Below are 25,476 nucleotides of genomic sequence, written 5' to 3'. Positions count from 1 at the left end.
GTAACCACTAGGCCACTGAGCAGGTCTGGTGTAACCACTAGGCCACTGAGCAGGTCTGGTGTAACCACTAGGCCTACTGAGCAGGTCTGGTGTAACCACTAGGCCACTGAACAGGTCTGGTGTAACCACTAGGCCACTGAGCAGGTCTGGTGTAACCACTAGGCCACTGAGCAGGTCTGGTGTAACCACTAGGCCTACTGAGCAGGTCTGGTGTAACCACTAGGCCACTGAACAGGTCTGGTGTAACCACTAGGCCACTGAGCAGGTCTGGTGTAACCACTAGGCCACTGAGCAGGTCTGGTGTAACCACTAGGCCACTGAGCAGGTCTGGTGTAACCACTAGGCCACTGAGCAGGTCTGGTGTAACCACTAGGCCTACTGAGCAGGTCTGGTGTAACCACTAGGCCACTGAGCAGGTCTGGTGTAACCACTAGGCCTACTGAGCAGGTCTGGTGTAACCACTAGGCCTACTGAGCAGGTCTGGTGTAACCACTAGGCCACTGAGCAGGTGAAGAAGAGCTATTAGCAACGTTAGCTTGCTTTTTTATGCGTCCTGTTTTGCCAACAGTCATAACTTTTAGTTGGAGTGTTGCTACCTTGGTTTTAAAGCTGATGTTTGGAGCCTTCTGGAGGCTTCTAGCAAGACTCTCAGTATTAGTGTGTGTGTGTGTGTGTGTGTGTGTGTGTGTGTGTGTGTGTGTGTGTGTGTGTGTGTGTGCGCGTGTGTGTGTGTGTGTGTGTGTGTGTGTGTGTGTGTGTGTGTGTGTGTGTGTGTGTGTGTGTGTGTGTGTGTGTGTGTGTGTGTGTGTGTGTGTGTGTGTGTGTGTGTGTGTGTGTGTGTGTGTGTGAGACCAGGCCCAACATTTATTTGGACGTGAGTGTGAGTATGCATGGACCTGATGAGGGAATTTCAACTGTTTTGTTGTTTATTTTTAACAAAAATGTTTTAGCGCTTTTTATCGTTAGCGAGCGGCGTCTGACTTCAACATGTTTTAATGTTAAAACTCTGGTAAGCGCACCGACGGGGAAAGATGTGAAACGCTGGCCTCGTTGGAAGAGCTGCGAGTGGAACGCCGCGTGCTCCTCCGTGTACATACATGTCATCAACGTCTCACCTCGCTAGTGTATTTATTCCTCGCCGTGACAGGAAGTAGTTCAAACATGTTTACGGCCTTTCGGGCGCTCAATCAAAGCCACTGTAACGTGCCACTGGAGGTTGCAACACAAACACAAGCGGTGAAGTTGTCACCTTGTGTAAATGCTAAATAAGAAGAGAATACAACAAATCCTTTTCAACTTATATTCAATTGAATAGACTGCAAAGACAAGATATTTCATGTTCACACTGACAAACTTTGCTATTTTTGGCAAATAATCATGAACTTAGAATGTAATGGCAGCAGCACATTGCAAAAAAGGGCATGTTCACCAGTGTGTTACATGGCCTTTCCTTTGAACAACACTCAGTAAAGGTTTGGGAAGTGAGGAGACACATTTTGGAAGTGGAATTCTTTCCCATTCTTGCTTGATGTACAGCTTAAGTTGTTCAACAGTCTCCCTTCTCATATTTTAGCTGCCACACATTTTCAATGTCTGGACTACAGGCAGGCCAGTCTAGTACCTGCGCTCTTTTACTATGACTGTTGTAACACCTGGCTTGGCATCGTCTTGCTGAAATAAGCAGGGGCGTCCATGATAACAACATATGTTGTATGTACCTTTCAGCATGAATGGTGCCTTCCCAGATGTGTAAGTTACCCATGTCTTGGCCACTAATACACCCCCATACCATCACACATTTCACCCTAGAACAATCCGGATGGTTCTTTTTCCTCTTTGGTCCAAAAACAATTTGAAATGTGGACCCGTCAGACCACAGAACACTTTTCCACTTTGCATCAGTCCATCTTAGATGAGCTCGGGCCCGGTGAAGCCGGCGGCGTTTCTGGGTGTTGTTGATAAATGGCTTTGGCTTTGCATGGTAGAGTTTTAACTTGCACTTACAGATGTAGCGACCAACTGTAGTTACTGACAGTGGGTTTCTGAAGTGTTCCTGAGCTCATGTGGTGATATCCTTTACACACCGATGTCTTTTTTTGATGCAGTACCGCCTGAGGGATCCGAGGTGCGTAACATCATGGCTTTCATGCAGTGATTTCTCCACATTCTCTGAACCTTTTGATGATATTACGGAGCGTAGATGGTGAAATCCCTAAATTGTTGAGAAATGTTGTCCTTCAACAATTTGCTCCGGCATTTGTTGACAAAGTGGTGACCCTCGACCCCGTCCTTGTTTGTGAATGACTGAGCATTTCAACGAAAGCTGCTTTTATACCCAATCATGGCACCCACCTGTTCCCAATCAGCCTGCACACCTGTGGGACGTTCCAAATAAGTCTTTGATGAGCATTCCTCAACTTCCTCACTCTTTTTTGCCACGTGTGCCAGCTTTTTTGAAACATGTCGCAGCCATCGGATTCCAAATGAGCTAATATTTGCCAGAAATAAGAAAGTTTGTCAGTGTGAACATGAAATATCTTGTCTTTGCAGTCTATTCTATTGAAGATAAGTTGTATTCTCTTTTTATTTAGCATTTACACAACCTGACAACTTCACTGCTTCTGGGCTCTGTACTGCACACGTGCAGAAACACGGCCTCTTGTAGGACTCTTGTAGTCCACTGGAGGCAGCAGCGAGTGCTGAAGGAGCACAAAGAAGATAATAGGAAGGTGTTAGTGTTGGAGTGTCCATCAAAAAGATGACAGCGCTGCACAACAAACTTAGTTTGATAACTGTTGATGTTTTATTTCCCCCCAACGCTGGCACGGAACTCCTTTTAATGTGAAAATGGCTCAAGTTGAAGTTGCTCTGCTGCCATTTTGGGTGATGAGGAATAAGTGTGAAGCTCGCAGGCTCATCTTTTCCCTACGTTAGCCCGACTGTGACCTTTGACCTCAGCTGTGCTGCTCCTCCGTACAGGTCTCCATTGTGCAATAGATGTTTGATTTGTTCACCAGTTGTTTTATGCACTCGCAGCCTCTCCATTGTGCTTCTGATCTGATCTGGAAATGCGATTGTAAGTATTAATTATTGAGTGTTACAAGTCGGGAGCTTTTTTTTGGGGTTTTGTTTTTGTTTCTCAGAACACGCCGTTTTTTTTTTTGTTCCGTGGTCTCTAACCCTTCATGTTCCTCCAGCAGCTCTCCTCCTCGCCACCGCGCTGAAATAATCCCAGCTGACTTTGTAAGGAGATGCTTATGGTGTGTATAGTTCCATGTAAACCTCTTAGGCAGCAAAGTGGACGTCTTCTGTTTACTTCTGTTGAAAGAAAACTGACTTCTGGCTAACGTGTGTCCTTCTCTTCAATGTTTTCATGAGTGAAAGCTCGGCTGACTTTTTAACCCTCCTGGTAATGCTTTTTTTAATCCATCAATGTTTACTTATGTAGCCCTAAATCACCAGTTCAGGGCTACCCAAAGTGCACATTACACCATAAACTCATCCATTTGTTACAATTCCGCCGCCCAAAAACGAAATCTCAGGCTTCCTAAAAAAAAATGTTTACCACATTACCCTGAATTCCCGGTTTTCCCGGATATTTTACCCATTGAAAATGAATGGGGCCAATTTTCAAACTTGCACAATTCCCACATTTCTCATTCGATTCGAACCATTCCACGTTCAACACCTCCCACTCATCCTGGACCATCAAACTGCCATTTTCCACATTTTTTTCATACAAATTTTCATACATATCCCAGTTTTCATGAAATTCCTGGAATTCCTAAATACTAATTCTCAATTACAAAATGTTACTTTTTCAACATTTCTCAACCGATTCAAAAATACCAACACCAATATCATCTTTGACAATCATGCAATAATATATATATTTTTAAAAATTCCAGAAATTCCCCGATTTCCAGGAAATTCCCATTGAAATGAATGGACATTTCCAAAGTTCTACAACACCTCCCACTCATCCTGAACAATCAAACTGCCATTTTCCACATTTTTTTCATACAAATTCCCAGTGTTCACGAAATTCCTGGAATTCTGAATTACCAATTCTCAATTACAATATTTTACTTCGTCAACATTTCTCAACCGATTCAAAAATACCGACACCAACCCACTCATATCATCTTTGACAATCATGCTATTATATATATTTTTAAAAATTCCCGAAATTCCCCAATTTCCAGGAAATTCCAATTGAAATGAATGGACATTTCCAAAGTTCTACACCTCCCAAATTTGTCACATTTTCGCGTCATTTTCTACCCGTTTCAAACCTTTCAACCATCCACACACTCTACTCACCCTGGATATTGTAGGAAAATACATTTTCCCAAATTCCCGGTTTCCCTGGATATTTTACCCATTGAAAATGAATGGGGCCAATTTTCAAACTTGCACAATTCCCACATTTCTCACTCGATTCGAACCGTTCCACGTTCAACACCTCCCACTCATCCTGGACCATCAAACTGCCATTTTCCAATTTTTTTCATACAAATTCCTGGTTTTCACGAAATTCCTGGAATTCTGAATTACCAATTCTCAATTACAAAATGTTACTTTGTCAACATTTCTCAACCGATTCAAAAATACCAACACCAACCCACTCATATCATCTTTGACAATCGTGCTATTATATATATATATTTTTTAATTTCAGAAATTCCCCAATTTCCAGGAAATTCCCATTGAAATGAATGGACATTTCCAAAGTTCTACACCTCCCAAATGTGTCAAATTTTCGCGTTATTTTCTACCCGTTTCAAACCTTTCAACCATCCACACACTCTACTCACCCTGGATATTGTAGGAAAAGACATTTTCCAAAATTCCCGGTTTCCCTGGATATTTTACCCATTGAAAATGAATGGGGCCAATTTTCAAACTTGCACAATTCCCACATTTCTCACTCGATTCGAACCATTCCACGTTCAACACCTCCCACTCATCCTGGACCATCAAACTGCCATTTTCCAAAAAATGTTCATACAAATTTTCATACATATCCCAGTTTTCACGAAATTCCTGGAATTCCTAAATACTAATTCTCAATTACAAAATGTTACTTTGTCAACATTTCTCAACCGATTCAAAAATACCAACACCAATATCATCTTTGACAATCATGCTATAATATATATATATGGAAAAATTCCAGAAATTCCCCAATTTCCAGGAAATTCCCATTGAAATGAATGGACATTTCCAAAGTTCTACAACACCTCCCACTCATCCTGAACAATCAAACTGCCATTTTCCCATTTTTTTTCATACAAATTCCTGGTTTTCACAAAATTCCTGGAATTCTGAATTACCAATTCTCAATTACAAAAATTACAAAAAAAATTCTCAATTACAAAATGTTACTTCGTCCAACTTTTCTCAACCGATTCAAAAATACCAACACCGACCCACTCATATCATCTTTGACAATCGTGCTATTATATATATTTTTTTTAAATTCCCGAAATTCCCCAATTTCCAGGAAATTCCCATTGAAATGAATGGACATTTCCAAAGTTCTACACCTCCCAAATTTGTCACATTTTTGCGTCATTTTCTACCCGTTTCAAACCTTTCAACCATCCACACACTCTACTCACCCTGGATATTGTAGGAAAAGACATTTTCCCAAATTCCCGGTTTCCCTGGATATTTTACCCATTGAAAATGAATGGGGCCAATTTTCAAACTTGCACAATTCCCACATTTCTCACTCGATTCGAACCATTCCACGTTCAACACCTCCCACTCATCCTGGACCATCAAACTGCCATTTTCCAATTTTTATTCATACAAATTCCCATTTTTCACAAAATTCCTGGAATTCTTAAATACTATTTCCTCAACCGATTCAAAAATACCAACACCGACCCACTCATATCATCTTGGACAATCGTGCTATTATCTATATTTTTAGAAATTCCCCAATTTCCAGGAAATTCCCATTGAATTATTTCAGCAAGACGATGCCAAGCCAGGTGTTACAACAGTCATAGTAAAAGAGTGCGGGTACTAGACTGGCCTGCCTGTAGTCCAGACATTGAAAATGTGTGGCAGCTAAAATATGAGAAGGGAGACTGTTGAACAACTTAAGTTGTACATCAAGCAAGAATGGGAAAGAATTCCACCTGAAAAGCTTCAAAAATTAAAAGGAAAGGCCATGTAACACACTTGTAAAAATGCCTTCTTTGCAACGTTTTGCTGCCATTCAATTCTAAGTTGATGATTATTTAGTTTCTCAGTGTGAACATGAAATATCTTGTCTTTGCAGTATATTTAATTGAATATAAGTTGAAAAGGATTTGTTGTATTCTCTTTTTATTCACCATTTACACAACCTGACAACTTCACTGCTTCTGTACTTGATCCAGAAAGTTCCTGCCAGGCCAGCAGGGGGCGGTGTCCTCACACAAACAGTATTCCATAGTTTTGCCTGACCTAAAGACGGACGATTAGTCACGAACAATGGGACGATAACAACAGCAGGTCAAAGGTCGAGCGTGATTGACAGGAAGCTGCGCTTGGGGGAAGGCGGGGCTTGCGGGTCGCCATGGCGACGAGTATCTGTCCTCATCGGAGTGAACGCGCGGGACCACTTCCTCTCTTCTGTATGTAAACACGGTGACGCCATCACCATGTTTACATACTTCGTGTAGTGAGTAGGCGAGCCACGTGCTTACGACATTAGTCATGTGACCAGTGGGGGCGGGGTCAGAGGTGAGCACACACACACAGGAGACATGACGATGGTGTCTTAGTTTATTATGTACAATAAAATCATCTCTTTACATTCTATCAAAGGTTTTGGCGGGAAAGCGTTGTCTGGACGCGGCGTGGACAGGTGCATGTTCCCGCCATGACGCTGCAGTAGAACCAGCTACATTCTTCCTCCTTTTTCCACACAGGTGGCCACGCCCCCCTCACCTGTGTCCCTCCAGGTGCATGGCCAGGTGTTTTGACCTGAAGAATTTGAGCTTGCACAGGTGACACGGGTAGGGCAGGTGCATAGTGTGCTTCCGGGAGTGACGCGTCAGCTGGTCGGAGGATCTAAACCTCCACCCGCATCCCTCCCACGTGCAGCGGTGGGGCATCTCACCTGCGGGGGGGACACGGCGGTGAGTGACGTCACACACATTCAAACAGAGGCGGCGTGCACGGGCTTCTTACCTGTGTGCGTGCGCAGGTGCGCCTTGAGGTGCGAGCTCTTGGTGTACGTCTTCTCGCAGCCCGCGAACATGCAGGGGTGGGGCATCTCACCTGCGGGGGGGGGGGCATCTCACCTGCGGGGGGGGACATCTCACTTGCGGGGGGGGGCATCTCACCTGCGGGGGGGGACACGGCGGCGAGTGATAAACGCAGGCAGTGGCAAGGCGAAGGGGTCCTACCTGTGGGCCGGGAGCACCGACCTAAGTTGAGGACGTTCACGCCGGATGTCAGACTGCTGTCAGGCGCAGGACGGGGGCCGTCCAGGTCCAGGATGGACGGGTAGTCCTGAGGCCGGTACCCGGACCCTTCGCTCTCCTGAGTCCGGCAGGAGTCCGCCACGGCTCCGTCTACACTCATAGCGCTGTCGGCCAACATGAAGGCCAGACTCAGGACCTTGTCCTGGTCCTCCTCCTCTTTTTTGAGGCCGCAGCTCCCGTGGTCGCTCCAGACCTGGACCAAAAAACACGACGACCATAGGGCGCACCGGATTATAAGGCGCTCTGCCCATGAGCGGGTCTAGTCAGGTCTATTGTCATACAAAAGGCGCACCGGATTATAAGGCGCATTAACCTCTTAAGGCCCAAGCTGTTTGTTTACATGCTGTTTTTTATTTCTCTTTGCTATTTGGGCTTATTGGACCCTAATTAGAATAAAAACTAAGAATCATCTTTTCATATGATGTACTTAGTCCATAAGTACACAAACGTGTACTTCATGTTTAGTGACATGCTAATTCTTATTTTTTACACTTTTTTTTTTCAAAATTCCATTGTATGTTATAGTCTTCTGACACCACCAGATGGCAGTATAAGTGTCCACATAAGTGGCCATAAGACCCCAATTCAGTAGTGTACACTATTTTGTAAATAAGAGCTAAAAGGTGCTGTACACGCATGTGGCCACTAAGCCTTTAGAGGTTAAAGGAGTCATATTATTCAGATTATTTTCTAAAAGTAAAAGACTTCCTTGTGGTCTACATAACATGTGATGCTGCTTCTTTGCTCAAAATGTTGCATAGATGATGTTTTACACGTCATCTTCAACTCACTTCAAGATGTGCCATTTTGTGGGCTGTCTTATCTACGTGCCTCCACTTGGACAGCGTCTTCTTTGTTGTAGCGGTGTAGCGTGCAAGGACGGGAGTGTAAGAAGTGTCCAAAGATGGCGCTAACTGTTTTAATGACATTCACACTTTACTTCCATCAATAACGGAGCAGCATCTCCTCATCCGTGGCTCACTAGTGCAACAACAACACCCGAAATGTGTCCCGTGAAAAAACATCCGACCGGAACTCTCTAATAGGTCAAGTTCCTTGGGTGAATAATGTCAAGTCACTACACCGGTATGTTTTACTGCTTTCATGGTGAGTTTACTGACAGATATAAGTAAGAAGTTGACACTACTTTATATTAGAAATGGCAACATGAATGTCACGTAACAAGAAGATAGAGAAGAAGAAGAAGATTATCCACTACGCGTGCGCACATTGTCAGGACTTATGCAGATCCCAAATACAGATCTGCAGGTACCAGAAGGTAAGAAAAGTTGCTTTTGCATAATATTGTGAAACAAATCACCAGATAATGTCTGCTAATGGCTGCCATTTTGCGGTCCTTGTACACACACCATAGTAATACTGGTATGTCTGACTACTTATACACACACCATAGTAATACTGCTATCTCTGACTACTTATACACACACCATAGTAATACTGGTATCTCTGACTACTTATACACACACCATAGTAACACTGGTATCTCTGACTACTTATACACACACCATAGTAATACTGCTATCTCTGACTACTTATACACACACCATAGTAATACTGGTATCTCTGACTACTTATACACACACCATAGTAATACTGCTATCTCTGACTACTTATACACACACCATAGTAATACTGGTATCTCTGACTACTTATACACACACCATAGTAATACTGGTATCTCTGACTACTTATACACACACCATAGTAATACTGCTATCTCTGACTACTTATACACACACCATAGTAATACTGGTATCTCTGACTACTTATACACACACCATAGTAATACTGGTATCTCTGACTACTTATACACACACCATAGTAATACTGCTATCTCTGACTACTTATACACACACCATAGTAATACTGGTATCTCTGACTACTTATACACACACCATAGTAATACTGGTATCTCTGACTACTTATACACACACCATAGTAATACTGCTATCTCTGACTACTTATACACACACCATAGTAATACTGCTATCTCTGACTACTTATACACACACCATAGTAATACTGGTATCTCTGACTACTTATACACACACCATAGTAATACTGCTATCTCTGACTACTTGTACACACACCATAGTAATACTGCTATCTCTGACTACTTATACACACACCATAGTAATACTGCTATCTCTGACTACTTATACACACACCATAGTAATACTGCTATCTCTGACTACTTATACACACACCATAGTAATACTGGTATCTCTGACTACTTATACGCACACCATAGTAATACTGGTATCTCTGACTACTTATACACACACCATAGTAATACTGGTATCTCTGACTACTTGTACACACACCATAGTAATACTGCTATCTCTGACTACTTATACACACACCATAGTAATACTGGTATCTCTGACTACTTATACGCACACCATAGTAATACTGGTATCTCTGACTACTTATACACACACCATAGTAATACTGGTATCTCTGACTACTTATACACACACCATAGTAATACTGGTATCTCTGACTACTTATACACACACCATAGTAATACTGGTATCTCTGACTACTTATACACACACCATAGTAACACTGGTATCTCTGACTACTTATACACACACCATAGTAACACTGGTATCTCTGACTACTTATACACACACCATAGTAATACTGGTATCTCTGACTACTTATACACACACCATAGTAATACTGGTATCTCTGACTACTTATACACACACCATAGTAACACTGGTATCTCTGACTACTTATACACACACCATAGTAACACTGGTATCTCTGACTACTTATACACACACCATAGTAATACTGGTATCTCTGACTACTTATACACACACCATAGTAATACTGGTATCTCTGACTACTTATACACACACCATAGTAATACTGGTATCTCTGACTACTTATACACACACCATAGTAATACTGGTATCTCTGACTACTGTAGCTGTAATGGCCGACAATCCAGAATCAGAAATACTTTATTAATCCCTGAGGGGAAATTAAAATTTTCAGCACAATCCCACTCAAGATCAGACAAACATTACAGAACAGGATCAAACATTACAGGGCGACAGAACAGGATCAAACATTACAGGGAGACAGAACAGGATCAAACATTACAGGGAGACAGAACTGGATCAAACATTTCAGGGAGACAGAACAGGATCAAACATTTCAGGGAGACAGAACAGGATCAAACATTACAGGGAGACAGAACCGGATCAAACATTACAGGGTGACGGAACAGGATCAAACATTACAGGGAGACAGAACCGGATCAAACATTACAGGGAGATGGAACAGGTTTAAACATTACAGGGAGACAGAACAGGATCAAACATTACAGGGAGACAGAACCGGATCAAACATTACAGGGAGATGGAACAGGTTTAAACATTACAGGGAGACAGAACAGGATCAAACATTACAGGGAGACAGAACCGGATCAAACATTACAGGGAGATGGAACAGGTTTAAACATTACAGGGAGACAGAACAGGACCAAACATTACAGGGAGATGGAACAGGTTTAAACATTACAGGGAGACAGAACCGGATCAAACATTACAGGGAGATGGAACAGGTTTAAACATTACAGGGAGACAGAACAGGATCAAACATTACAGGGAGACAGAACCGGATCAAACATTACAGGGAGATGGAACAGGTTTAAACATTACAGGGAGACAGAACAGGATCAAACATTACAGGGAGATGGAACAGGTTTAAACATTACAGGGAGACAGAACAGGATCAAACATTACAGGGAGACAGAACCGGATCAAACATTACAGGGAGATGGAACAGGTTTAAACATTACAGGGAGACAGAACAGGACCAAACATTACAGGGAGATGGAACAGGTTTAAACATTACAGGGAGACAGAACAGGATCAAACATTACAGGGAGACAGAACCGGATCAAACATTACAGGGAGATGGAACAGGTTTAAACATTACAGGGAGACAGAACAGGACCAAACATTACAGGGAGATGGAACAGGTTTAAACATTACAGGGAGACAGAACAGGATCAAACATTACAGGGAGACAGAACCCGATCAAACATTACAGGGAGATGGAACAGGATCAAACATTACAGGGAGACAGAACAGGATCAAACATTACAGGGAGACGGAACCCGATCAAACATTACAGGGAGACAGAACAGGATCAAACATTACAGGGAGACAGAACAGGATCAAACATTACATGGAGGCAGAACAGGATCAAACATTACAGGGAGACAGAACAGGATCAAACATTACATGGAGGCAGAACAGGATCAAACATTACAGGGAGACAGAACAAGATCAAACATTACAGGGAGGCAGAACAGGATCAAATATTACAGGGAGACGGAACAGGATCAAACATTACAGGGAGACAGAACAGGATCAAACATTACATGGAGGCAGAACAGGATCAAACATTACAGGGAGACAGAACAGGATCAAACATTACAGGGAGACAGAACAGGATCGCTGACGGGTCTGCCAACTTCCGGCACCCTTTACAAAAAAGGTGAGATACAGGTAAACAATGGGGGGATGACAAAAAGAAAAAGATCAAGCGATGTGGCTTCAAAGTCGTACTAAAGCGCCGTGTGTAATGTTCTTTATTCTCAATGGAACATTTCAAGTTTTGGTGTTGTTTACTGGCGTCATATTGCAGTCTGCACGTATCGCTCATGTGTGGCTGCCATCTACTGGTCACACTTATCATTACCTAATGTACCAAATAAAATAGCTTGGAGGTCGCTAAGCAGAACCAGAATTATTCTGTACATCAGGTGCAGCGGGTTATGAGGCGCACTGTCGACTTTTGAGAAAATGAAAGTATTTTAAGTGCGCTTTATAGTCCTAAACATACTACTTACATTCTCCCAACTGTTCTCTTTCTGCATGAAGACCTTATAGTCCTAAACATACTACTTACATTCTCCCAACTGTTCTCTTTCTGCATGAAGACCTTATAGTCCTAAACATACTACTTACATTCTCCCAGCTGTTCTCTTTCTGCATGAAGACCTTATAGTCCTAAACATACTACTTACATTCTCCCAACTGTTCTCTTTCTGCATGAAGACCTTATAGTCCTAAACATACTACTTACATTCTCCCAGCTGTTCTCTTCCTGCATGAAGACCTTATAGTCCTAAACATACTACTTACATTCTCCCAGCTGTTCTCTTTCTGCATGAAGACCTTATAGTCCTAAACATACTACTTACATTCTCCCAGCTGTTCTCTTCCTGCATGAAGACCTTATAGTCCTAAACATACTACTTACATTCTCCCAACTGTTCTCTTTCTGCATGAAGACCTTATAGTCCTAAACATACTACTTACATTCTCCCAGCTGTTCTCTTTCTGCATGAAGACCTTATAGTCCTAAACATACTACTTACATTCTCCCAGCTGTTCTCTTCCTGCATGAAGACCTTATAGTCCTAAACATACTACTTACATTCTCCCAACTGTTCTCTTTCTGCATGAAGACCTTATAGTCCTAAACATACTACTTACATTCTCCCAGCTGTTCTCTTTCTGCATGAAGACCTTATAGTCCTAAACATACTACTTACATTCTCCCAACTGTTCTCTTTCTGCATGAAGACCTTATAGTCCTAAACATACTACTTACATTCTCCCAGCTGTTCTCTTTCTGCATGAAGATGGTGGACTAAGTCATGTCCCAACATGAAACTTAACCGGCCACCGGGGCTGACGTGCGCAGGTGTGAGGTGAAGAGCAGGTGTTAATGGTCAGCTGCTTTAAAGTCGCTCAGACACGCCCACTCATCGAAGGACACGCCCCTTGTCTTACCGGTTTGGTAGTACACTTGGAGAAGTATGCTGACGGCGTAGTGCTCTCCCAAATCCATCACTTGTGTGGCACACTTACTGAAGGCAGCCATCACTTCTTCTTCTCTCCTTTTTAATAGACAATTGCAACCATCACTTCTTCTTCTCTCCTTTTTAATAGACAATTGCAACCATCACTTCTTCTTCTCTCCTTTTTAATAGACAATTGCAACCATCACTTCTTCTTCTCTCCTTTTTAATTGACAATTGCAACCTTCACTTCTTCTTCTCTCCTTTTTAATAGACAATTGCAACCATCACTTCTTCTTCTCTCCTTTTTAATAGATAATTGCAGCCAGCGGAGTCAGTCCCTCCGTCACGTGGCCACGATGGCGGTGAGCGTGCGGTCGAACACGGAGGTGCCGGTGACGTCTAAAGTGGCACAACAACAACAAAACGTGGAATGTGAGAAAGTACGTCACGTGTGTCACCGCGCTCGCTAACGTGTCAGCAGGTTAATTGCTGTCATTAAGCCTGGAGGTCCACTTCCTCCTCGGTGACGTCACCGCCAGGAGGCTGCCACAACAAGCTGCTGGTCACCATGGCGACTGTGAGTGCAATTGATACTTTACTTTAGTTTTGGGCGATGTTGCACATTTGGGTGTCGGTCCAATACCAGATACTTCCGGGGGCAACAGCGGCCATATTGGGTATCATTCCAGGTATGGTAAAGCTACACGTTATTGCCAAAAGTATTTGGCCAGCCATCCAAGTGATGAGAATCACTAATCACTTCAAATCCAGCACTTAGGCATGGAGACTGTTACTACAAACATTTGTGAAAGAATGGGCCACTTTCAGTGATTTCCAGCGTGGAACTGTCATAGGATGCCACCTGAAATTTCCACGCTCCTAAATATTCCAACTTTATTATAAGAAAAGTGAAGAGTTTGGGAACAACAGCAACTCAGCCACCAAGTGGTAGGCCAGGTAAACTGCCAGAGAGGTCAGCATAGTGCAAAGTGGTAGGCCAGGTAAACTGCCAGAGAGGTCAGCATAGTGCAAAGACTTTCTGCACAGAGCTCCAAACGTCATGTCACCTTCCAATTAGCCCACATGCAGTACGCAGAGAGCTTCACGGAATGGGTTTCCATGGCTGAGCAGCTGCATCTAAGCCATACATCACCAAGTCCAATGCAAAGCGTGGGATGCAGTGGTGTAAAGGACATCACCACTGGACTCTAGAGCAGTGGAGACGCCTTCTCTGGACTGATGAATCACACTTTTACATCTGATGGAGCAGTCTGGCTTTGGAGGTTGCCAGGACAACGCTACATTTCGGACTGCATTGTGTGTGACATTCGGTGGAGGAGGAATTATGGTGTGGGGTTGTTTTTCAGGAGTTGGGCTTGGCCCCTTAGTTCCGGTGAAAGGAACTTTGAATGCTCCAGGATAGCAAAACATTTTGGACAATTCCACGCTCCCAACCTTGTGGGAACAGTTTGTAGCGAGCCCCTTCCTCTTCCAACATGACTGCGCACCAGTGCACAAAGCAAGGTAAAGACATGGATGACAGAGTCTGGTGTGGATGAACTTGACTGGCCTGCACAGAGTCCTGACCTGAACCCAATAGAACACCTTTTGGGATGAATTAGAACGGAGACTGAGAGCCAGGCCTTCTCCACCCACATCAGTGTGTGACCTCACCAATGCACTTTTGGAAGAAATTGCTATAAAGACACTCCGCAACCTTGTGGACAGCCTTCCCAGAAGAGTTGAAGCTGTAATAGCTGCAAAAGGTCATATTGACCCCTATGGGTTAGGAATGGGATGGCACTTCTAGTTCATATGTGAGTCAAGGCAGGTGGCCAAGTACTTTTGGCAATATAGTGTATATAAACACAGAACATTTGCTATTTAAAGTGGATAGTGCACCCTCCCAATCCGTCACGTTTCATGTGTCAGGTAAATCGTGACGAATGGCCATTATTTAACATTTAATTTAGGCCAAAAATATGCAGAATATGCTTTTAAAAATGTATTATTTCAAAAGAAAATTGCAAAGGTGGCAGGCAAGGTGTACAAAAACCAGGACAAAATTGAGGTGAAATGATTTGTCAAAAACAAAGAAGTGGGGCAATCCAAAACTGAGATACTGTTAAAAAAAAAAAATAAATAAATAAAATACTCCCATGTGTTCCAACAAGACTCTTCAGGTTTGTAGACTTTTGGGCTTTTTGAGCTTGGAACACCATGGGGGGTCTGGTCTTTGTGCTGTGGTGTGAGCACTGAGCTAACTCATCCTGCTGCAAGCTACGGCGTGTTAGCGGACGCTAACCGTCGCTACGCGGAAGGACAGGGAAATGACTGCGGGCGTCCTCTCTGTCCTCGCCAAGCCGCACCATCCTTTGATGTTGACGTGTACAGAGTACATGTACAGTACTTTTCATGTACTCTGTACAAATACTAGCGGGCTGATGCAAAGTGCCGACAATCTGGAGGAATCACTGCACGTAAGCCATGATATTACGCACCTTGGATCCCTGCATCAAAAAGCGACATCAGTGTGTAAAGGATATCACCACATGATAGGCCCCTCCCACCTCCAAAGACATGCACCTGGGGATAGGTTGATTGGCAACACTAAATGGTCCCTAGTGTGTGAATGTGAGTGTGAATGTTGTCTGTCTGTGTTGGCCCTGTGATGAGGTGGCGACTTGTCCAGGGTGTACCCCGCCTTCCACCTGATTGTAGCTGAGATAGGCTCCAACACCCCCCGCGACCCCGAAGGGAATAAGCGGTAGAAAATGGATGGATGGGATGGACAACTTCACTGCTTTTGTACTTATCCAGAAGTTCCTGTCAGTGTTCTGCCAGGCCAGCAGGGGGCGGTGTCCTCACACAAACAGCATTCCATAGTTGTACCATGAATTGATTTACGTGGACTTAAAGTGGAAAAACTTATTGGGGTGTTACCATTTAGTGGTCAATTGTAGGGAATATGTACTGTACTGTGCAACCTACTAATACAAGTTGCAATCAATGCCTGACCAAAGACGAGGATTAGTCACGAACAATGGGACGATAACAGCAGGTCAAAGGTCGAGCGTGATTGACAGGAAGCTGCGCTTCGGGGAAGACGGGGCTTGCGGGTTGCCATGGCGACGAGTATCGCAGTGAACGCGCGGGGGACCACTTCCTCTTTTCTGCTGGGGGTCCTCGCCTGTGACGTCATCACCATGTTTACATACTTCGTGTAGCGAGTAGGCGAGCCACGTGCTTACGACATTAGTCATGTGACCAGTGGGGGCGGGGTCAGAGGTGAGCACACACACACACAGGAGACATGACGATGTTGTCTTAGTTTATTATGTACAATAAAATCATCTCTTTACATTCTATCAAAGCTTTGCAGCAGTTTTGGCGGGAAAACGTTGTCTGGACGCGGCGTGGACAGGTGCATGTTCCCGCCATGACGCTGCAGTAGAACCAGCTACATTCTTGCTCCTTTTTCCCCGCATTGTTCGTTCGCGGCCACACCCCCTCGCCTGGTGGCCACGCCCCCCCTCACATGTGTCTCTTCATGTGCAGGGCCAGGTGGTCCGACCTGGAGAAGGCGCGCTCGCACAGGTGACACTGGAAGGGCCGATGTCCGGTGTGCTTCCGGAAGTGACGCGTCAGCTCGTCGGAGCGCGCGAACTTCCACCCGCATCCCTCCCACGTGCAGTGGTAGGGCTTCTCACCTGGGGGGGGAGACACGGAGGTCAGTGACGTCACACACACACACACACAAACAGAGGCGGCGTGCACGGGCTTCTTACCTGTGTGCGTGCGCAGGTGCGCCTTGAGGTGCGAGCTCTTGGTGTAAGTCTTCTCGCAGCCCGCGAACGTGCAGGTGTGCGAGGCCGCGCGCTTCCGGGGCCAGGAGCGCCGCCCCCGCCGCGGCTTGTTGGCGTCCATCACGTCCAGCGGGGACGACGGCGGCGTGAGCAGCACGCGCTGGCCGGAAGTCTGCTGCAGCTGCGCGTGCACGTCCTCCGCGAACATGGCGGGGAAGTGGCGGCGGGGGTCGAACTGCAGCTGGAAGGATGGAAGGTGGTGGTGGTGGTGGTGCAGGTGGTGCAGGTTGAAGGTCTGCGGGAAGGTGAGTGCGTGGTGGTCCGGGCTGAGGGGCGGAGTCAGGCTGCCCCGCGGGGAGCTGGCCAGGCGCGGCTGCGCGTCCCAGGCGCGCATGCACGTGGCGCCGCCCTCCTGCTTCACCTTGCTGCAGGTGTGCGGCACCACCCCCAGCACCGGGCCGTAAGAGTCCGCGCAGGGGGGCTCCACCTTGACGCACGGGGTCTGCGCGGGGAATAAGTCCTGCGGGCAGGCGCCGACCAGGAACCTGGAGCCGAAGCCGCAGACGTCCGCGTCGGGGCGGAGCAGCTCCGCCATCAGGCTGCTGTACGGCGGCGGCGGCGGGGCGGCGCTCAGGTCCGGCACGGACGCGTAGTCCTGGTGCTGGTACCCGGGCGCCCCGCAGTCCTGAGTCCGGTACGAGTCAACCGCGGCTCCGTCCGCGCTCATGACGCTGTGGGCCAGGATAAAGTCCAGGTCCAGGAACGTGTCCAGGTCCTCGTCGTCTTTCTGGAGCCCGCAGCTCACCTGGTCCCGCCACACCTGCAGCGGAAGCGCGAGTTAGGCGAGGCGGACAACGTGAAGAAGGATTGACGGCGCGGATCAGAGTTACTTACTTCCTCCAGGCTTTTGTCCTTCTGCAGGGCGAAGGTGGAGAAGGACGGCAGGATCGTCCCGCTGGCCGCCATGTCACCGACCTGTCGTGCTGAGGTGCGCCGGGGATAGGTGCCTCTTCTCCGGGGAAGAGGAGGCTGAAGAGTCGGTGGAGGAATGTGGTGAATGTTCCATGTCAGCCGCTTTATAAAGTCCTGCTGCGGCTCAGACACGCCCACTCACTACAGGACACGCCCCTCTGCGTGCAAACACGCCCTCTAAATCTCGCCCATTCAAATTTGTACACAAAGGGAAAAAAAGTGCAGGCAAGTTGACCATCTTTAAAATGTCCCTTTTTTTTGGTCATTTGATCAACTTTGGTCATTTTTTTCTGCTCAAAAAAGGAACTTTATTGACAAGGAGTTTGTACAATACAGAGGGGGCAACGTGGTTTTCACTGAGGGCCACATCGCAGTTATGTTTGGCCCCAGAGTGAATACTATTATTACACCATTTTTTTTAAAATGCATTTAATTAGTAGTTATTTTTAAAAAACTAAAATGTAAAAAAAAAAAAAGGCAAGTTGCAATAATTTCAGCTCAAAATGTAGTGTATATTAAATAAATAATAATAAATTACTGTAAATTATTATATAATGTAGTGTATATTACTGTAAATGATTATATAAATTATTATATAATGTAGTGTATATTACTGTAAATTATTATATAATGTAGTGTATATTACTGTAAATTATTATATAATGTAGGGTATATTACTGTAAATGTAAAAACAGTACTACTGCAGCTCAGTTGCCAGAATTTTACTGTAAAATTCACATTTGGTTTTTACTGTAAACTAAAAAAAAATTTCAATTTTACAGTAAAAACAATTTTTATACCGCAAATCAACAGTAAATAAATAAATACCAAAATGGCACCACAGTTTATTACAGTAAAAAAAAAGTACTCTTTTTTCGTTTAGAGAAAAATGCTGTAAAAAGCACAGTAAATTTCACAATTTGACCATGAAATCTATTACTACTTTTACATTGCACACTTTGATGGATAATACATCATTATTATTAGTATTTATTTCTATTTTAAAAAATGTTTCAATGTTTGATCATATATTTTTGCCTAATTAGACAATTAAGTGAACATAATTTTGCTATTACATGGAGTACGTATATATTTTTTCTCCCAAAACAGAAAGAAAGAATACATTTAGTAAGAAAAGTTACAGTACTTTATTGGTACATATTATTTCCAGGGCCAAATTGGCTTTGACACGTGTAAAAATAGAATCCTTATGTGCTTAATAAGCACTGCGTATAAATGTGCACAATATAAGTCAAATAATATTAGTTGTTTAATTTGAGTATATTTGGAAGTCGTGTAGTAAAAGTGTTGCTGAGCACAGCTGCAAGGTGCTAAAAAGCCCACAATAAACCTTTAATACGCCTGTAAAGTGGAGTTGTGGAAAAGGTGTCGTCATCCTGGTGGTCCGGTCCAACCATTTACTTAAGTGCACTTCAAGAAGTATACTTAGTCCCTGAGTGCGCAAATTCAAACTGTGACTTTTTTTTTTTTTTTGTCTCTTGTCTCTCCAAAGGCTGAAAAGGTCCGCTGTGATCCGAGATGGCGACTCTTCAATCAATCAATCAATCAATCAATCAATCAATGTTTATTTATGTAGCCCTAAATCACAAGTGTCTCAAAGGGCTGTACAAGCCACAACGACATCCTCGGTACAGAGCCCACATACTCTCTTGCAGGCAGTAAGTGTCCATTGATTGATTGATTGAGACTTTTATTAGTAGGTTGCACAGTGAAGTACATATTCCGTACAATTGACCACTAAATGGTAACACCCCAATAAGTTTTTCCACTTGTTTAAGTCGGGGTCCACTTAAATTGATTCATGATACAGATATATACTATCATATATACTATCATCATAATACAGTCATCACACAAGATAATCACATTGAATTATTTACATTATTTACAATCAGGGGTGTGGAGGGGGGGGGGGGTAGGATATGGACAGCAAGTAGTGGACATAGAGAGAGAGAGAGAGAGAGAGAGAGAGAGAGATCAGAAGGCATAAGAAAAAGTATCTGCATTTGATTGTTTACATTTGATTGTTAGCAATCCGGGGAGGGTGTTAGTTTAGGGTTGTAGCTGCCTGGAGGTGAACTTTTATTGCGGTTTTGAAGGAGGATAGAGATGCCCTTTCTTTTATACCTGTTGGGAGCGCATTCCACATTGATGTGGCATAGAAAGAGAATGAGTTAAGACCTTTGTTAGTTGGGAATCTGGGTTTAACGTGGTTAGTGGAGCTCCCCCTGGTGTTGTGGTTATGGCGGTCATTTACGTTAAGGAAGTAGTTTGACATGTACTTCAGTATCAGGGAGGTGTAGCGGATTTTATAGACTAGGCTCAGTGCAAGTTGTTTAACTCTGTCCTCCACCTTGAGCCAGCCCACTTTAGAGAAGTGGGTAGGAGTGAGGTGGGATCTGGGGTGGAGGTCTAGAAGTAACCTGACTAGCTTGTTCTGAGATGTTTGGAGTTTAGATTTGAGGGTTTTGGAGGTGCTAGGGTACCAGGAGGTGCATGCGTAATGGAAAAAGGGTTGAACGAGAGTTCCCGCCAGAATCCTCAAGGTGCTTTTGTTGACCAGAGAGGAGATTCTGTAGAGAAATCTCGCTCGTTGATTGACCTTTTTGATTACCTTGGTTGCCATTTTATCACAGGAAAGGTTAGCCTCTAGAATGGAACCTAGGTAGGTGACCTCATCTTTCCTGGTGATGACAATGTCACCCATTTTTATAGTGAAGTCACTGACTTTCTTAAGGTTGATGTGGGACCCAAACAGGATGGATTCAGTTTTACCCAAGTGTATGGATAGCTTGTTGTCAGCGAGCCAGGTGCAAGTTCTACAGAGTTCAGCACTGAGGATTTTCTCCACCTGTGACTTGTCCTTGTCTGATACCAGCAGGGCCGAGTCATCCGCAAACAACAACAATTCACAGTCGCATGCTGATGACATGTCGTTTATGTATATTAGGAACAGTAAAGGTCCCAATATACTGCCTTGGGGGACTCCACAGCTCACTGAGAGGGGGGGGGACACGGTGCTGTTCACCTCTACCACCTGTTCCCTCCCCGTCACTACTCTTGCAGGCAGTAAGTGTCCATCACTACTCTTGCAGGTAGTAAGTGTCCATCACTACTCTTGCAGGTAGTAAGTGTCCATCACTACTCTTGCAGGCAGTAAGTGTCCATCACTACTCTTGCAGGTAGTAAGTGTCCATCACTACTCTTGCAGGTAGTAAGTGTCCATCACTACTCTTGCAGGCAGTAAGTGTCCATCACTCTTAGTTTTCTGGCCACTTGAGCGGGAACAACAAAATATTATTCTACCTTTTTTTTTTTTTTGCTGCAGCTGTTACATATACTGTAATGTTGTACATGCTAATTGGGATTTGTTATATATTGTAAATATTATATAAAAATATAATATAATATTTCAGTATATAATATGTAAATATTACATATGTTATATTTTATATTGCTACTATGGTACATTTTTAGTCTACTTTATAACTTTTTGTTTTCGCCCTGTTTTTGTGCATTATCCTTTCCATCCTTTGTAACTGAGCTGCTGTGTGGAACAATTTCCCTTGTGGATCAATACAGTTTGTCTAAGTCTAAGTCTAAGTGAACGCACCGATGCCGTTAAAAGTGCCAAGTCGAAGTATGAAAGTGTGCCGATCAACCTGGATCGGCCGCGTGTGCGTGACACATTTGCTGGCACATTTCTGTGTAATGACACACACACACACACACACACACACACACACACACACACACACACACACACAGACAAGGTGTGTCATGTCACATAGTGTACTCACTGACCAATTAAGCAGGCTAATTAAAGGAGCCTTTGATCGTCTGCTTGCTGCTGCCTGGGAACTGAAGGGATGTTGGAAATTAGCAATAGTACCGGTACTTCTTCTTTAATTGTGATTTGCAACCACTGGACTTAGTATTTTGTATTTTTTTAATAGATTTATTTGACGGGGACAGTACAAGAAACATGGCTAGCGATGTCAAAGTGCGTAAGACTTCCAGCCACAGGCTCATTTACAAGCTGGCGTCCCTGCTGGTAGCCAAGATGGCGACCGTTGGCGGCGGTATAAGCGTGCAGCAGCACGGCGTGGAAAGCGCACCACAACCAAAACATCAAACATGCGGCGACATATTTGACACGCCTGTCTGTCATCGCCCTGGCTAACCTGTCGTGTCTGCAGGGTAATTGCTGTCATTAAGCACGCCGACGAGGTCGTCTTCTTCCTCGGTGACGTCACCGTCGAACACGCCGCCAGGAGGGTTTCCACAACAAGCTGCTGGTCACCGTGGCAACGGTGAGTCCACCACAAGCACATGTTGTCGTGGGAATTTGAACGCTTGTGGACGGTGCACGCTTTGAGAGGGGACAGACAAAGTAGAAAACACAAACATCGACTGGGATGGTCGTGGGCTTGGGCGATACGGCCTTGAAATCGATATCGACGAGGCAATTCCTGAAGGAACGCTCCGATGCTGAAGTTGAACTGAAATGCTGACAGAATGTAGTGAATGTGAGAATGGGTTGAACGTTGAAGAGTTTGAATTTCCAGGAAAAAATTTGGTTTGAAACTTGGAAAAGTGTTAGTTGGATGAGTGGAATGTGTTGAAGGGGGAATGCTTTGAATCTTTTGAAAAATGTGCAAATTGTGGAAGTTTTAAAAAATGGATCATTCATTTTGAAAGGAGAAAATGTCCCTGAAACCTGAACATTTTTTTTAGATTGTTGAAGTAGAACACACAATTCCTGAACAGGCGGAATATTTTGAAGTTGGAACAGTTTGAATCACATGAAAAATGTGGGAATTGTGGAACTTTGAAGAATTGTCCCATTCATTTCAATGAGAATTTCATGGGAATTTTGGGAAAAGCGGGAATTTTTTGGAAAATGTTAAAAGACTTGAATGTTGCGAATGAGTGGAAATGGTTGGTGTTGGAATTTTTCAAATCGGTCTAGAAATGTTGAAGTAGTAACATTTTTAAAGGAGAAATGGTATTAAGGAATTCCTGGAATTTCAGGAAAATCGGGAATTTTTTCAGTTCAAAAAACAACTTTGTTTTTTGTCCTGATTAAGAGGAATGTTTGGACGGTGGAACGCTTGAAGTGGGTTGAAAAATGTGGAAGGGGTAGTTGACAGAAAAAAGGGTGAAAAATAGGCTTGAAAAAATGGAAATTCCTGGAAAAATGATAGTTTGAATGAGAAAGATGAGTGGAATATGTTGAAGGTGGAATAGGTTGGAAAATGTGGAAATGGTGGAAGTTTGAAAAATGGCCAATTCATTTTGAATGGGAAAAATGTCCAGGAAAACCGGGAATTCTGGCAAATCTGGGAATTTGTGGAATTTGTCAAGGGAAAGTTTGCGATTACTGAATAGGCTGAACAGTTTGAAGTTGGAACAGTTTGAATCAGATGAAAAATGTGGGAATTGTGGAACTTTGAAAAATGTCCTATTCACTTCAATGAGAATTTCATGGAAATTTGGGAATTTCGGGAAAAGCGGGAATTTTTTGGAAAATGTTAAAAGATTTGAATGTTGCGAATGAGTTGAAATGGTTGGTGTTGGAATTTTTCTAATCAATCTAGAAATGTTGAAGTAGTAACATTTTTAAAGGAGAAATGGTATTACGTCATTCCTGGAATTTCAGGAAATTTTGGAATTTTTTCAGTTCAAGAAACAACTTTGTTTTTTGTCCTGATTAAGAGGAATGTTTGGACGGTGGAACGCTTGAAGTGGCTTGAAAATGTGGAAGGGGTAGTCGACAGAAAAAAGGGTGAAAAATGGGCTTGAAAAAATGGAAATTCCTGGAAAAATGATAGTTTGAATGAGAAAGATGAGTGGAATATGTTGAAGGTGGAATAGGTTGGAAAATGTGGAAATGGTGGAAGTTTGAAAAATGGCCAATTCATTTTGAATGGGAAAAATGTCCTGGAAAACCGGGAATTCTGGCAAATCTGGGAATTTTTGGAATTTGTCAAGGGAAAGTTTGCGATTCCTGAACAGGCTGAATATTTTGAAGTTGGAACACTTTGAATGGGATGAAAAATGTGGGAATTTTGGAACTTTGAAAAATGTCCTATTCACTTCAATGAGAATTTCATGGAAATTTGGGAATTTCGGGAAAAGCGGGAATTTTTTGGAAAATGTTAAAAGACTTGAATGTTGCGAATGGTTGGTGTTGGAATTTTTCAAATCGTTCGAGAAATGTTGAATTAGTAAAATTCTTAATTGAGAAATGGTATTAAGGAATTCCTGGAATTTGAGGAAAATCGGGAATTTTTTCAGTTCAAAAAACAACTTTGTTTTTTGTCCTTATTAAGAGGAATGTTTGGACGGTGGAACGCTTGAAGTGGCTTGAAAAATGTGGAAGGGGTAGTCAACAGAAAAAAGGGTGAAAAAAGGGTTTAATTCCTGGAATTTTTTGGAACTTGGAAAAATGATAGTTTGAATGAGAAAGATGAGTGGAATATGTTGAAGGTGGAATAGGTTGGAAAATGTGGAAATGGTGGAAGTTTGAAAAATGGCCAATTCATTTTGAATGGGAAAAATGTCCCGGAAAACCGGGAACTCTGGCAAATCTGGGAATTTTTGGAATTTGTCAAGGGAAATTTGCGATTACTGAATAGGCTGAACAGTTTGAAGTTGGGATATTTTGAATGGGATGAAAAATGTGGGAATTGTGGAACTTTGAAAAATGTCCTATTCACTTCAATGAGAATTTCATGGAAATTTGGGAATTTCGGGAAGAGCAGGAATTTTTTGGAAAATGTTAAAAGACTTGAATGTTGCGAATGAGTGGAAATGGTTGGTGTTGGAATTTTTCAAATCGTTTGAGAAATGTTGAAGTAGTAACATTTTTAATTGAGAAATGGTATTAAGGAATTCCTGGAATTTCGAGAAAATCAGGAATTTTTTCAGTTCAAGAAAAAACTTTGTTTTTTGTCCTGATTAAGAGGAATGTTTGGACGGTGGAACGCTTGAAGTGGCTTGAAAAATGTGGAAGGGGTAGTCGACAGAAAAAAGGGTGAAAAATAGGCTTGAAAAAATTGAAATTCCTGGAAAAATGATAGTTTGAATGAGAAAGATGAGTGGAATATGTTGAAGGTGGAATAGGTTGGAAAATGTGGAAATAGTGGAAGTTTGAAAAATGGCCAATTCATTTTGAATGAGAAAAATGTCCCGGAAAACCGGGAATTCTGGCAAATCTGGGAATTTTTGGAATTTGTCAAGGGAAAGTTTGCGATTCCTGAACAGGCTGAACAGTTTGAAGTTGGAACACTTTGAATCGGATGAAAAATGTGGGAATTGTGGAACATTG

The 25,476-nt window shown here is 43.3% G+C and overlaps 2 protein-coding genes across 2 annotated transcripts; both read right to left on the bottom strand.

The window, feature by feature from the left end:
* Window positions 1-2,612: 2,612 nt before the first annotated feature.
* Window positions 2,613-12,562, bottom strand: LOC133644077 (Krueppel-like factor 6). Its single transcript, XM_062038402.1, has 7 exons — window positions 12,503-12,562; window positions 7,410-7,680; window positions 7,179-7,346; window positions 6,949-7,120; window positions 3,181-3,239; window positions 2,947-3,062; window positions 2,613-2,699 (listed from the first exon to the last, which is right to left on the bottom strand). The coding sequence occupies exons 1-7, from the start codon at window positions 12,527-12,529 to the stop codon at window positions 2,613-2,615; spliced, it is 900 nt and encodes a 299-aa protein (XP_061894386.1). The 5' UTR covers window positions 12,530-12,562.
* Window positions 12,563-16,662: 4,100 nt separating this feature from the next.
* On the bottom strand, window positions 16,663-18,211 carry LOC133644747 (Krueppel-like factor 2). The gene is made up of 3 exons (XM_062039466.1): window positions 18,045-18,211; window positions 17,133-17,970; window positions 16,663-17,054 (listed from the first exon to the last, which is right to left on the bottom strand). Exons 1-3 carry the CDS (start codon window positions 18,114-18,116, stop codon window positions 16,879-16,881), a joined length of 1,086 nt encoding a protein of 361 aa, XP_061895450.1. The 5' UTR covers window positions 18,117-18,211; the 3' UTR covers window positions 16,663-16,878.
* Window positions 18,212-25,476: the final 7,265 nt, after the last annotated feature.

The sequence above is a fragment of the Entelurus aequoreus genome, linkage group LG27 (genome assembly GCF_033978785.1).
Source record: "Entelurus aequoreus isolate RoL-2023_Sb linkage group LG27, RoL_Eaeq_v1.1, whole genome shotgun sequence".
NCBI classification, from domain to species: Eukaryota; Metazoa; Chordata; class Actinopteri; order Syngnathiformes; family Syngnathidae; genus Entelurus; species Entelurus aequoreus.
Note: the sequence above shows the minus strand (reverse complement) of the source record. Positions and strands in the feature narration are given on the sequence as shown.